At 36.9% G+C, this 14,469-nt stretch overlaps 2 protein-coding genes, 1 long non-coding RNA gene and 1 other non-coding gene across 6 annotated transcripts; 1 reads left to right on the top strand and 3 right to left on the bottom strand.

Annotated features, from left to right (window-relative positions):
• Window positions 1–2,888: 2,888 nt before the first annotated feature.
• On the top strand, window positions 2,889–4,288 carry LOC142526140 (mitogen-activated protein kinase kinase kinase 18-like). Its single transcript, XM_075630399.1, has one exon. It carries the CDS (start codon window positions 2,960–2,962, stop codon window positions 4,286–4,288), a length of 1,329 nt encoding a protein of 442 aa, XP_075486514.1. The 5' UTR covers window positions 2,889–2,959.
• A 2,088-nt stretch (window positions 4,289–6,376) lies between these two features.
• Window positions 6,377–8,117, bottom strand: LOC142527967 (uncharacterized). The gene is made up of 2 exons (XR_012815570.1): window positions 7,627–8,117; window positions 6,377–6,744 (listed from the first exon to the last, which is right to left on the bottom strand). It is a non-coding gene; the product is annotated as an uncharacterized LOC142527967 (long non-coding RNA).
• An 837-nt stretch (window positions 8,118–8,954) lies between these two features.
• On the bottom strand, window positions 8,955–10,076 carry LOC142526927 (uncharacterized). 3 transcript variants are annotated; one of them, XM_075631594.1, is made up of 3 exons: window positions 9,673–10,076; window positions 9,550–9,582; window positions 8,955–9,447 (listed from the first exon to the last, which is right to left on the bottom strand). In XM_075631594.1, exons 1-3 carry the CDS (start codon window positions 10,025–10,027, stop codon window positions 9,071–9,073), a joined length of 765 nt encoding a protein of 254 aa, XP_075487709.1. In that variant the 5' UTR covers window positions 10,028–10,076; the 3' UTR covers window positions 8,955–9,070. The 3 variants fall into 3 exon arrangements, with proteins under 3 accessions (XP_075487709.1, XP_075487707.1, XP_075487708.1); XM_075631592.1 differs by lacking the exon at window positions 9,550–9,582 and having other exon boundaries at window positions 8,955–9,531; window positions 9,628–10,076; XM_075631593.1 differs by lacking the exon at window positions 9,550–9,582 and having other exon boundaries at window positions 8,955–9,459; window positions 9,628–10,076.
• Window positions 10,077–13,152: 3,076 nt separating this feature from the next.
• Window positions 13,153–13,225, bottom strand: TRNAF-GAA (transfer RNA phenylalanine (anticodon GAA)). The gene has a single exon. It is a non-coding gene; the product is annotated as a tRNA-Phe (tRNA).
• Between the last annotated feature and the right edge of the window lie 1,244 nt (window positions 13,226–14,469).

Below are 14,469 nucleotides of genomic sequence, written 5' to 3'. Positions count from 1 at the left end.
GTTACCGGGAGGTTTCAAACAAGGCAAAAATTTGGGTGAGACAGTCTCACGGGTCATATTTTGTGAGACATATTTTTTATTTGGGTCATTCATCAAAAAGTATTACTTTTTATGTTAAAGATGATTATTTTTTATTGTGAATATCGGTAGGGTTGATCCGTCTCACAGATAAAGATTCGTGAGACAGACCGTCTCACAAGAGATCTACTCTTCAAACAAATGGTCGTTCCACGAGGCATCGTATCAACAAGGTTGCCTCAGCAAGGGGATTTATTTATTTTAAGTTTTTTGAAAGTTTAAGAAGGTGGTGGTGATCAGAAATCTGCCAAGAACTTGTGGCTTTCTTTAGTAGTTGAAGGCGTCGAACTGAAACCTAACCAGAAATTAGTTAAGTCAGATCCTTAATTTGGTAAAGAAAGAGAGGAGGCCCGCTTCAAAAGGCAAGAATGAGAAAAGCATGTGTGAAAGCGGCTGCCCATTTCTTGAAAATAATACACAACAGTCATGTATGAGTTATGCTCTGATTCAAAAACCAAAAGAAAAACAAAGCGGAAAAGAATCCACCCGATCCTGCTTTAATACAAAGATTGTGGTTTCTTAGATCCCACATTAACATGATTCTCGTCTATGTAATCTACATTTCATTTCGACATTCTTCGACTAACTTAAAATTTTTTTTTGATTAAAATATTCAACAAAAAAATATATCAAGTCAAACCATTATATCATAATAACGATAGAATTGATCTATAAATTTAACAAAAGACGACGTATCATATTTTGGAGTAGCGACAAAATTAAAAAATCGAAACGTTGTTATGCATAAGAATTTGGGTGGTTGATGATAGGGTTTGCTTGAGGATTACACATTCAAAACCTGTAAGTATGTATGAGCGCCTACCTTTCCATTACTTTAAGCACAAGCCCCCATCATTTAACTGTTTACTTTTTCAGCTGAAAATAGTTGGGCAGTTGCATTTCTTGAGCTTTTGGGTCTCACAGAATCTACTTTACATTGTTCCTCTTCCTCTCTTATCTTTCCTACTTTATCACATTGTTCCATCCCACGCCCCAACTTTTCGTTGTTGCATCTACATTTTGTTTCGCATCAGTTGTTAGCAGTTTAACTAACTATAATCCTAACATTTAATAATATTTATTATTATTTAGGTTTGCTTAATGAAATTAGGAGTTAGCATGGAAAGTAGGCATAAATAAGTGGACATTAAATGAACATCTAATTCCTTGATTAAAAGAGGGCAGTCTCAAGAGTAAATAGTTGGCATTAACATGGGTTCGCCAATGCACCTACTAGCCAGTCGCAGGTGTTATTATCTGTCAATATATTTTTCCATTGGTTCTCATTTATATACCATACCATGCCATCCCTTTCTTCTTCACATTAAATACTTACCTTTTTAGCACATTCCCAAAGTTGAACCAATAAATATTTTGTAACTTATGTTCCCTTCAACCCCATAAATCTTTAATTGAAGCAGTTACTCCCTCCATTACAAATATAAACGTTACTCTTTTGCATCCGTTTTTAATATATAGTCCAATATCTATATTTAATAATTATTTTTTTTACCAATCTACACTTTTTAATTAAATATATTAGTTATTTTCAACAAGTTTTTATATCACATGCACCACTTGATTTTCCAACAATTTTCTTTATATCTGTGAACATACAGATGATAATCTTTGAGTTATGACAAAAATTTGTGTGAGACGGTATCACATATCGTATTTTGTGAGACGAATATCTTATTTAGGTCATCCATTAAAAAACATTACTTTTTATGCTAAGAGTATTACTTTTTATTGTGAATATCGGTAGGGCTGACCCGTCTCACAGATCAAGATTCGTGAGACCGTCTCACAAGAGACCTGCTCTTCAGTCATGGACGAAGAAATTAAAGCATTTTTTTTTAAAGGAGTTTTCACAAACTGTGTATTTGTAACCAGCTAATTTCTTGATAAACATATTATAATATTATTTTATTATAGAAGAGTGAAAACTCCGCGGCTACTTCATTGCATTACAAGTAACAAAGAACATTGCGTCGCCGGCAAACAATACATTAATCATCTTGTTTCTCTTACAACTAGAAAATTTCTGTCTATTGACCTAATGATATTCAAACCATGCGAATCCCTTTTGTTGTGTTTTCACATTGTATGCATACATGTTCGAGATTTTGAAAACCTGCGTCCATCGAGTATATATATATAAAAAATACTATGGAGTTGACTTTTAAACAGTATCTAAGCTGAATCAGAAACCTTTGGATTAAGAATTTCGGTTGGGGGCAAAGAGTGAAGCGCGATGCAATGTTTTAAAAACGTAGTTTTGGTGAATAGCGATATTAGCGGCAGGCTGTAGCACGTGTCTGCTTTCATGTGGACGGCTTTTATTTCCCCAACTTAGCAACGCTCCCCCCCGTCCGCCCAAGGTTGCCAGCTCACCCCTCTTTTATTTTTCTTTATTATTTGTCACACCTAACTAACTGTCTGCACGCCTTGCCATTTCATGTCATCTTATGTAGGTGTAATATTTTATTAGTGCGTGAAAAATGCGTCCCCTTTGGTTGATTTTTGTAAAATTCAAGTATATCGATATTTATTCAATACTCATCGAAAAATAACGACCGAAAGTCATAAAAAAAACTTTTAATGTATGTATGGCTTATATTTATATATGTATACCCAACCCAAGTAGGAAGTATACGGACGTCATTCTGAAATACCCAATAAAGATTCTGCGCTAAAAGCCACACACCAAAGGCGTAAAGACACGCAAAAAATACAACAGCCTATTGCTATTAATAATCTAACACACACCAAAACACGTCGTGTCCCCACATTTATGCATATATAGGTTACATTACAGCATCCCATTTCAAAATCAAGCCTATTCTTTTGATCAAATTTTCTCTCCTTTTTTCTCACTGCTATGGATTGGACGAGGGGTCCTGCAATCGGCCGTGGCTCCTCGGCCTCCGTGTATCTCGCCACCACCGCCGGCGGGGAGATCTTTGCAGTGAAGTCTGCCGGTTTCTCTTCTTCTTTCTTGTTGCAAAAAGAGCACCTTTTGGTTTCTCAGCTCTGCTCGCCTTACATAGTTAAATGCTTGGGCTTTGACGCTACTTTGGAGAATAATGAACGAGTTTACAATCTTCACTTGGAGTATGTTCCTGGGGGGACGCTTTCTGAGCTGATTGTGAAGCAGGGGGGTTCGTTGGGCGAAGGTTTGATTCGATTCTACGCGCATCAAATGCTGCTGGGGTTGGATTATCTTCACCTGAACGGATTCGTGCACTGTGATATCAAGGGGCAGAACATTTTGATCGGAGAGAGTGGGTTGAAGATTGCTGATTTTGGGTGTGCTAAGCGGGTGGAATCCGACACTTGTTCGAAACAAATGTTCGCCGGGACTCCAGCTTACATGGCACCGGAGGCTGCTCGGGGAGAGGAGCAAAGTTTTGCGGCGGATATATGGGCCTTTGGGTGTGCAGTCATTGAAATGGCGACAGGATCTTATCCCTGGCCGGAGATGAAGGACCCCGCATCGGTCCTCTACAGAATCGCTTCTTCCGGCGACGTCCCTGTATTCCCGAGCTGGTTTTCCGATGAAGGTAAGGATTTCTTGAGTAAATGCTTGATTAGGGACTCGAGAAAACGGTGGACGGCGCGTGAGCTTCTAAAGCACGCGTTTTTTGACGATGTGATGGAGACTTGTGGAGAAATCAGGGAGTCTACGAGGAAATCTCCGACGAGTGTAATGGCTCAAAGCTTCTGGGATGAGCTGGAAGAATCAGGTTCTTCGCAAGCCGCAACGGGCGTAAATGCTTCTTCTTCAGATTCTCCGGCGGACAGGATCAGGGATTTGATTACAGAGAACTTTCCATTGAATATAAATTCACCGGATTGGGGGGAGGACGATGTTTGGGTGACGGTGCGGGGCGACGAAATTGAAGAATGCTTCAGATTTGTGAATGATGACTCTGAAACATTGATTGATGCCGAAGATGTGACATTTTCAGGCGTTGGTGAAGAAGAAATTCAAACGTCGGGTTCCATTGAGAATTTTAATGGAATTGTAATTAGCATATTGTTTGTATCAAGAATTATCATTTTACGTAGAATTTTAATGGAATTCTTTTTGTTATTCGGTTCAACTTTCTTGAAATCTTTTAGCTCTTTTTCTTTTTCTTTTTCTTTTTTTAACATATATATTTATTTATTTATTTATTTATCATTGGCTATGATAACAAAATCTTAAAAATTGTTTTTGCTATGTGATATGGGATCTGACATCTAATTGGTTCCGCGACTAATGAGCATTAAGGAATTCTCACGACACTATTTGACATCTAATTCTATTATATATATATTTAATTAACATTTTAACCTTTGATTCTCACATTCGAATTAGCCATAGATTGATTTGGAGTCAAATAATATGGGACCTATCACAGTAGAAGTTTCCCCAAGAAAAATATATGCTCATTCGCGAAAAGTAACACTTAATCATCTTTAAGAGGATAACCATATTTTGTTTGCTGCTTTGGTTATTACGTGCCAAGTGTTGATTGCTAAATATTATAACTCTAAGACAGTTGTCGCAACTCCGTGGCCCAACTAATCGTTCCGGCATGACTTGTTACGAAAGAAAATCGAGTGAAGAATAAGTCCACCTCACCAGCCACGGGGAATTTTCCAGAACCAGCACCACGCCTCTTGATGATGGATTCTGTCACACATGGCGGTGGCGGGGGACGACACGAGAGTCGCGAACGATGATGTAATAAAGCACACGACTTCTTCCAGGTGTGGGTTGTGAAGTTTGTCAAAGTCAACCCACTCCCTAGCCGTGTTAGCAGTGTTGTGTGTGAACATGAAAGACTTTGAACCCGCAATACATGCGTCAATCTCCTATTGATGAAAGACTTTGAACCCGCGATACATGCGTCAATCTCCTATGGCTTCAAGAAGTCAACCATTTGTTAATCTAAAAATGCGAGATTAGGTGGATAGTACGGCTTTGAGAGTTGAAACTTTCCCAACGAATAACCCATTTTGTTCTTGTCGCATGTAGGGCGATGGATATTCGTTTGCTTCGATGGGATTTTGGCCATTGCAATGGTTGAAATTCAGCGACTTTTTGGTTACCCAATACTTTGCTCCGGAAGCAAGAACAAATGGCTAGGGCAGGTGGCCTTTTTTTATTTGTTAGTTGGACACAGTCTCACGGAAGAAGATACTGGCAGCTTTTTGTTCCATTTTAAAGTAGATTGCGTGTAGTCTATTTGTATATCTATCATACTTTTTTCTTTCCAAATGCTGATTGGGTATCTACCATGTGTGTGTATCTCGTAACCAAAACCAATTAATACTCCACTATAAAAAGAGACAGTAGGTGGTGTAGGACTATAGATTCGATGTGCTTACCTAAATCAAGAAAAGATACTTATCCGACGGCCCGTTTCATCTCTTTGCATATATCGGGTGGTGGAATCTGAATCTGAACACTCATCGAATCCTATGCAACTTTTCAACAAGAGCACACACACTAGATATCCATGTAGGAATTCAATTTCCGCAATGATTTCGCCTCATATTCTACGAGGTGCGTGTTTGCTCAAGTTTGAATCTTTTCCTTTCGTGTCACAAATATCTTAGGCATGGCCACATGCTTTGCTACAAAACAGGGGGGGGGCTCCGCACTACAACAGATGCATGTGCGGCACGCTTTGTCCCCAGTTACTCACAGGCTTATTCACAAAAAGGAAAAATCTTGAAAAACATTTAGGATCTGCTATTATTATAAAAATCTATCCCAACCCAATAAAGATTAAACATTCAAGCAACAAACACTCTTCCAGAACAGTAAATTCTGACAGCCGAAGAGTGGACACGCAACAAATTAAGGGGTCCTTCAACCCTACAACGGGCAGTACCCCACTACATGGAAATGATCCAGATTTAACCACACATGAAATTGACCAAATCTTGAACACCGATCTTACAGTTCGGGTAATATCACACATGTAGGATCGAATTTCCCCAAAATAAGTAAATGTACTGCCTGAAATACCCAAACCTAAGTCCGGGGATTTATAGCAGGCAATAATAAATTTTTACCAAATCTCTACCGCATTCAAGTGTCCGACCTGCACAATAAATCAGTAAAGCCATCAAGGCTTTCAGGAAAAAAATAATCCTCGAGTGTTCTACAATTTCAGTTTTAGTTGATCGCTTGCAACAGACCAACGCCCTTTCATCGGATCAACAAGGACTAGTTAGTTGCCCAGCTTTAGCGAAATAATAACTAGAAGAGCAACATTATGTCTCAAGTTATGGAGGAAAGTAGAACAAATATAACTCATATAATTGCAAAATTGAGACCGTAAACTCGGCTAAGATTTCAGGCACACAACAAATACAAGTAAACCACGGGAGAAAGCAAAAGATGTTTACATAATTTTCAGCGTCCCATTGAATTTCATGTTTATTCACGAAATAACCCAAACCTTCAATTGTTCCTAACAAGCTAAATGTTAATTCGTCTTCAGTCCTCTTCCTCTGTAACATTACTCTTGCCCTTTCCCTTGCTTAATACACCATCAGGTGCCCGATCCGTCTTCTTTACAGCCTCCAAATGTTTCCGCAGCATGCGGACCTCCTTAATGTAGTAGTGGATTCTGTCTATCATCAACGCCAGGAAGAGCGCGAAACCTATATACAGGACCAAAAAAGGTTTTTTTCACTCATCACAACATATTTTACACCAAGTTGAATTTACAGCAGCGTTTTTCAGCTATACCAATTTAAAGTAATCAACCACCCTATATAGAATTCACGTAAGGTACATTGTTTATAAAATGGTTTATAAAATCGCACGAGGTCTGTAAGGCTCAATCCTTGTGCCTCAGACACAAGCCAAGATTCCGCGCAAATTTTAACATTTTCTAAGATATTATCAAACTTGTTATTTTTTGAATTATATTATAGTTTTTTAATATAATATTTAAATATATATTAACGTAAATTTTACTACTTAGTTATTAAACATATCATATATTAATTGTTTCTGCTAGACTCAGAAAAATAACATAAATAAAAAAAGTTATCACTTGATTATATCATTTTGAGTTATTTTGCCAATAAAATTATTTTCTCGTAGCATGGGAGAAATTGGTTAAATAACTTCTATCAAAATTTTTTTTTTTTTAAGAAAATAGCAGGTATTTAAATTTTTTAAGAAAATGAATTCCTTGTATCTATTTCAAATATAGGTCATTTTCTTAACCAGGATTAAAAAATAAAATACCCGCAGGCACAGTCTCTTTTCCTAATAAAGAAAAAACTACTACTCTAGCAGAAGCAAAACAAGATTAAAACTGAAACTGTCGATTTAACAAATTGTTGACCCAATTTTGGGTCGAACAGTTCAAATCGTCACAGATATCAGCGCGCTTCGAAGGAAAAAAAGAAGATTTTCCAAAGAGACTATAACAAGTATCTGGAGGATAAAGCGTAACAATCCCCATTAAAACTGAAACTGCTAGCAAGGAAATTTTTGACGAAGATGGAAACAGGTACTGATTAAAAATTTACCTAGCAGTGATGCTTGTAGAAGATGAGAGGCGTGGAGAACCTGATCGGTCTGATTAACCCCGCCGCCTTCCTCAGATCGGTCCTGAATTCGGTTTATATTAAACAATAAGGACACCATAATCACAAAAAGAGTAGCTCCGGCTGTGGACACCACTATAGGACCCCGCCCCTGCTTCAATCGGTCCAGTAACATCAGAAGTGGCTTCCTCAGCGGCGTTCGGAATAGAAGCAGCAAAATTACCACCACTTCGGCGAACACCAGACCATAGAGAGGCTGAATCATCTTTCCACGAACGAGCAATCACAAATTTCTTCAATGAAATATTTGGAGTTCGAGAAATGGTGCTGGTCTCCGAAGACGGGGTTTAGTGTATATAGTAATTTCAGGAACTAATAATTTAAGGGAGCCGAAGGACGTGTGTCGATTGAGCAGACAAAGAAAGGAATCAGAGGAGACGTGGCACCTAAGGCCAAACAATCCCCCTCTTACTAATTACCCTTATTTTTTTATTTTAAAAAATATTAATATAAAAATATATATTATATTAAAAAAAGAAAGGAAAAAGAAAAAAAAGAAAGCGTGCCTTGTTCGGTAGTGTTCGATTGTATGATAATTAATTCAATTAAGTATTTTTATTCAAGTCCAACTCATTCACTCTTATTTTCAAAATTTCAAAATCAAACTATGAACTTTTATAGGTGATGTTACCAAAAAATAGCTTCGGAAATTAATGATATACCACCGTTTTCGTTACGAACGATATTTGTGAGTGATTTCTTACTTCACAACTCGACGAAGACATCCCGACGTTCAAGTTATCAATTGCTTAATAAAATAAAATAAAATAAAATAAAATAAAAATGTTATTGAGCTAAAATGAGAAGGTATCTTAAAAATATGAAAGCGTGTCATGGGGCTGAAACTTTATGTGACCTCATGCATTTTTGGGCTTCAATAATTAATTATAATAACAGGGTCCATTATCTTAATTATGAGGATATTGGGCCGGACCACTGAGTTTCTCTTGGGCTCAAATGGATAACTAAATCAGGCCGAAACCCATAGTTGAAATTAGGCCGTAACCGATCGATAGGATACGTCGAACAAGGGATAGTATCAGTAATGTTTTAGAGTTTTACTTTGAATACTTTTTTGGTTAAAAAATAAAAAATTAAATATTAGCTTGTAAATTGGTACATTTGATTAATATTAAAATTTGTGGTGCACAAAGTAATCTAAATAACTGATAATCGTAATTAAGAAATAATTAAATTATAAAAATATTTATAAATTGATTTGATAGGGCAGGGAATGTAGAGCTCAAATGTTATTTTATACTGAGGAATAATAAATTTATTTTTGGAAGAGATGACTTTGTCTTCCATGTTTCAATACATGATTTCATTATCAGTGGTAAAATGTAAGCAGCTTGGAGAGTATTTTTCAAGGAAATCCTCCTCCGACTCCACCACCGGATCCTCCACCGAACCCGCCACCAGCGCCTCCACCCAATCCACCTCCACCTCCAAAACCCCCTCCTCCGCCAGCACCTCCACCAAGTCCAGACCCACCACCAAAACCTCCCCCGGAACCTCCACCAATTCCAGAACCACCGCCTAGCCCTCCACCGCCACCTCCACCAAGTCCACCCCCAGCACCCCCACCAAAGCCAGCTCCACCCCCATACCCAGAACCTCCGCCTAACCCTCCGCCGCCGCCACCTCCCAAGCCTGCACCTCCACCTCCACCAAGGCCACCGCCACCACCCAAGCCTCCACCTCCTCCAAGACCACTGCCACCTCCTAAACCTCCACCTGCACCTGCACCTGCACCTCCACCAAGCCCGCCACCACCTCCCAAGCCTCCACCTCCTCCAAGACCACTGCCGCCTCCTAAACCTCCACCTACACCTGCACCTCCACCAAGGCCGCCCCCACCACCCAAGCCTCCACCTCCTCCAAGACCACTGCCACCTCCTAAACCTCCACCTGCACCTGCACCTGCACCTCCACCAAGGCCGCCCCCACCTCCCAAGCCTCCACCACCACCTCCTCCAAGACCGCCGCCAAATCCTGGACGGCCAGGGAACAATGTCTTTTCATCAGCGAATTCCGAAGAACCCTTTGTTTCAGCCAAATGCCTTGCAGTAGTACCAGCACAAACGAGAGCTCCAACAAGAAGAAAGAGAAAAAACTTTGAAGCCATGCTTGAGTGATAAGAAAGTTGCATGAGAGTTAAGTACTCAAGATTCTTGATGATGCATGAAACTTGAGAAATGGAAAGGGTGATTATATAGTGATAACAAGTCCGCATGGCGTTGGGACGATGTTTAATGGCGTATCTTCTCAGCAATAACCGCGTTAAGACTATGCACTGGCAATTCATTAATACAATCACCATTTTTCTTACATTCCACTGTGCTTGCTACTTGCTAGCTCACTCTTGACACATTCAGATATATATATATATATATATATATATATATATATATTATCTGATTTAATTAACTAGTCATATATATCATGGTTTTACAAAGCGTACGTCATTAATGAACTACAAGAATAAAGAATTTTTGAGATGGAATGGACCAAGATTCATGTGGTCATGAATAAGCAAAAGTTTTCATATTTTAAATTTTGCAAGTAGTGATATTTTTGAGATTGGTTAGTTTTATTGCTATACATTTTTTGATTTCCATAGATTTGTTGAGATTGAGGTTGCTCGTGATATAAAACGATATCGAAGGATCCATCACAGAAGCTTGGCCAACATGGAAAAAGGTGCCTAATGATAATAATAATAAACTTTGTTTGGGACAATTTTAGAGCTTGGCCATCACACCGTGAGAGAATTACAAAGCATGCAGGTTCGTAAAATGATTCAAGAGGTGGTATATACGAATCATGCATGTATTTGCAGGAGAATCTGGCTTCCTTGAACTAGGTTATAAATGATGTCAATTTTAGTTAGATTAGTTGTGGGATTTCAAATTTATTTACGTATACGTATATATACTTGTAGTTTGATACCTTTGAGATTTGAAAATTTATTCGGTTTCTTATGATTTTATCAATTATTCAGTTTAATTACATTGATGATGTGAATACTTATTTATATAAATTATGTTAGTTATGTGATATATCTTTCGTGGATTGAGAAATATCTATATGCTATTGTTTTGCACAAAATGATATGTCGATGTGAAATACGTTTAGTAATAAAATTAGAAATGAATTTATACACATAATTGTAAACGGATTCATAAACGGAAATTTTTAAATATACTGATTGTAAATGAAATAAACCTATATTTTTATGTTGTTTGAGATTGAATAATGCCAGATTTGACACAAAATTAGAGACATAATTTGTATTTGAAACTAATGGTATTTGGCCAAATTAAAAATAGATTCATAAACGGTTTTATATTTCGACTCTAAAAATTAGGAGTATGATATTTTCGTTTCAAAATCAGAGGTGACACCTTCAACAACGGGTATCTGAGACGGAATTCTCCTTCTCAAACTTTCATCTGAGACATAAAAATGGTCTTTGAAGCCTTGTTTCCTTGAAAAAAATGTTTTTCTTTGTCATTAATGGACAATTGCACATGGCTGGCGCATCATATCGTGCTGATTTTCAAAGGTATGGTTGAGAGGATTGATTTAATATGGGGGGCCTCTTTATCTTTCTCATCTTCTGGGATATATATTTAATGCGTACGTTATTATTTGAATACAAATTAAACATCCCAGCTCCTATGTATTGTTGGTTCGAAATTGAATGATCAAATTCCTTCCAACTTAAACATTACGCGGAGCGAGGCCAAATTAAAACCCTTGGTGATTTGTATTTTTTTGGCAGCAACATATTCACAGCATTTTTCAATCCATCTTGCTTATGTATACAATTTTTTCGGAGTAGGTCTCTTGTGAGACGGTCTCACGAATCTTTATCAGTTAGACTGGTCAACCCTATCGATATTCATAATAAAAGTAATACTCTTAACATAAAATTAATATTTTTTCATGGAAGATCCAAATTCATCCAAATAAAAGATCTGTATTATAAAATACGACTCGTGAAACTGTCTCACACAAGTTTTTGTCATTTTTTTGTTGTTGTTGTGGTGTAAATTGGGTTTATGTTAGAAATTAATGACATCCAAATAACACAAAAATGCTGACGTAGAGTCAGAAAATTGTTAATATGTTAATAATGATAAAAAATAATTAAAATATAAAAAAACCCTTAGATATCGTTTGGTTCATGGTATGAGATATATAGTATGGAGATAAGTAATATTTTGTAATAATAAAATAAATAGAAAATGATAGTTAATATAGTGTTTGATTTAATTGATTTGATTGATTAAATTTGAGATAATATGGTATTACCATTTTGTCATTGTTGAAAATATTAATAGAATATTAATAATATTATTTATTAAGGGTAATATCGTAATTTTATATTATTGATTTGATTGATGTGAGATAAATTATTACGAATTTGATTGATGTGAAATAAATAATTAATAATTTGATTGATCGAGATAAATAATACTTGTACAAAACAAGTGATATGATATGACTATTTATATCCGTACTTGCAATTACTTGAACCACGTAGGCACATCAGCTTAAGTTATTGGATTAAAAAATAAGGAAAAAAAATGCAAACTATCGAGATGCTTGGTCCCACGCAGACAGCTGGTATTGCGCAAAGGTTTGACTTCCCTATCCCCCAAACATTATCCACAAAATACACTATACATCAAACAGGGATCGACTGCTAACTAACCAAATGAATTCCATAACATACCACTCTCCACTCCCTTCATCTCTTTCGAAATGCAATCACATGCGCCAAATGAGGACCCTTTTGTTCGGCCAAGAAACCAGCCAAAGTTCAAGAAAATCGGACTGGATTCTGGTCTTTTAAAACCAGGGCTGCAGTTCCTCCCGTGCGTATCAGCTCTGGTTCATCGGCTACAAACGGGAAACTTATCTGTCCTGCTCCAGACAAGGTGTAAGATTGTGATACTTACGTAATTGGTACGTTGTGCATTGATTGATTCATTTGTAATTTGTTGGCAGCGCCGTGCTTCTGTTAGCATACTGGATTGCCAATTTTGTGGTGCCGGGGTTTAATATGGAAGACTATCGAAGAGATAAGTCAGAAGATAATCAGGATGATCCATCCCAAGATTAGAAAAGAAGCAAGCCATTGGTTTAGTATCCTTTGTGGAATTTTTAGCGGATGATGCTTCAGCCAATAAATAATCTTGTATTTTTTTTAAAAAGAGGTTTCAATACAAATTTGCGCAGTGATTTCTTCACAAATTATGTTCTTGGTCGGAGTTGAAGGAAAATTAGGAAGATTTGGATGAATTTGAAATCGACGGCAGATGAAAATTTACAAACAAATTAAAAGCCGAAGCCCAATATTTAGGGCCTGCTGTTAACACCCAACTTCTCTTGGGCTAGCCTTGTATTCAATATAGTTAGCAAGCAAAAATAAGGTAATGCGGTGAACGTGGATCGAACACGTGACCTTCAGATCTTCAGTCTGACGCTCTCCCAACTGAGCTATCCCCGCTATGACAAAAGTTTGTCAGCTACATATTATAATCTTGTAAATTATAATGTGTGTGCTCCATAGCAGATCATATTAAAATTTTTTCCCCCAAAAATTATAGAGAATATAATAAATTTTTTTAAAAAATATTTTTTATGCTATGATGATCATTTGTAAATTCAAATATATGGATAAAGATCAAAAAAATATATATCAAGATATTTTAGTTATATATTAGATACAAATTTACTATTTGTATGACATTTTTATTAAATAAACAAAATTAGCATCATTTTTAGAACTGGGTTGTACCGACTGGTTTGACCAGTTCAACGGAACCGATCACCAATTTGATCTGAACCACGCTCAGAAACTATTTTATCGATTAAACCGATCAAATCTAACATACAATAGAAAACCCATTGGGGTATTGACCAAACAATTTTCCATCCACGTATCGTGTGCTTCATTTAGAATGTATTATAATATTACTACATAACCATATTAAAAGTAACATTTAATATTAAATATCATTCATCTCATATTGATTAAAATAACTTGCATAAATCAATTATCCATTGTTTTAATTTTATGGATTCTTGTTTCTATAGCTTGTTTAGGTTGGTCCTTGTATGGACATAGTAGTTAGGAAGCATTGTGTATTTGTGTTTCTGAAAAATGTAAGCAAAGAAAGCCACTCAAGGAAAAGTTGGGAAATTAATGTAGTATAAACAAGGTCTCTGCTCATCAGTACCAATTTATAGTTGGCTCTACAAGGAAATGCAGTTCTTTTGTTTCTTGGCAGTGATTATGGTACCTGATGATTGTACAAAAAATTCAATATAATAAGAAGTTCCTGCATGCTGTTACGTGCCCGCAGAAACATTATAACACACATTAGCAGTTAAGCAACCTCAAAATAGGACATACTCCTTGTTAATTAGAGAAAGAGAAGCAGCAGCAGCTAGCTGAGGGGAATTCCAATTTAATTGTGAGCCGAAATAAGAAAAAGGGCTATCTACGAGGTTTTAACAAGAAGATTGAAGGCCCAAAAAGTGGGAGAGTGTTGGTTTCGGCGCACGAGGGCAAACATGAATAAAAAGTTGTGAGCGCAGGGGGAAGAGCATTTTGTCAGAATGAGCGACTCCTTGAGGGAGGGGCCCAAGCGTTTTTCCTCGTTTTTCAATTCACTGTAACATTTGGAAAGACTTTACTTTTCTATCGGAAGCAATAATAACATTCCATATTTTCTCTAGCATTATTGT

The sequence above is a fragment of the Primulina tabacum genome, chromosome 15 (genome assembly GCF_025594145.1).
Source record: "Primulina tabacum isolate GXHZ01 chromosome 15, ASM2559414v2, whole genome shotgun sequence".
Lineage (NCBI taxonomy): Eukaryota > Viridiplantae > Streptophyta > Magnoliopsida > Lamiales > Gesneriaceae > Primulina > Primulina tabacum.
This window is presented reverse-complemented; position numbering and strand designations above follow the sequence as displayed.

What these genes read in the sequence shown, in the direction of transcription:
- LOC142526140 (XM_075630399.1), top strand. Translation starts at nt 2,960, where the DNA reads ATGGATTGGACGAGGGGTCCTGCAATCGGCCGTGGCTCCTCGGCCTCC.
- LOC142526927 (XM_075631592.1), bottom strand. Translation starts at nt 10,027, where the DNA reads ATGGTGATTGTATTAATGAATTGCCAGTGCATAGTCTTAACGCGGTTA. An exon ending in CGGCCTTGGTGGAGGTGCAG is followed by an intron (nt 9,532 to 9,627) that starts GTGCAGGTGCAG and finishes GTGCAGGTGTAG; the next exon opens with GTGGAGGTTTAGGAGGCGGC.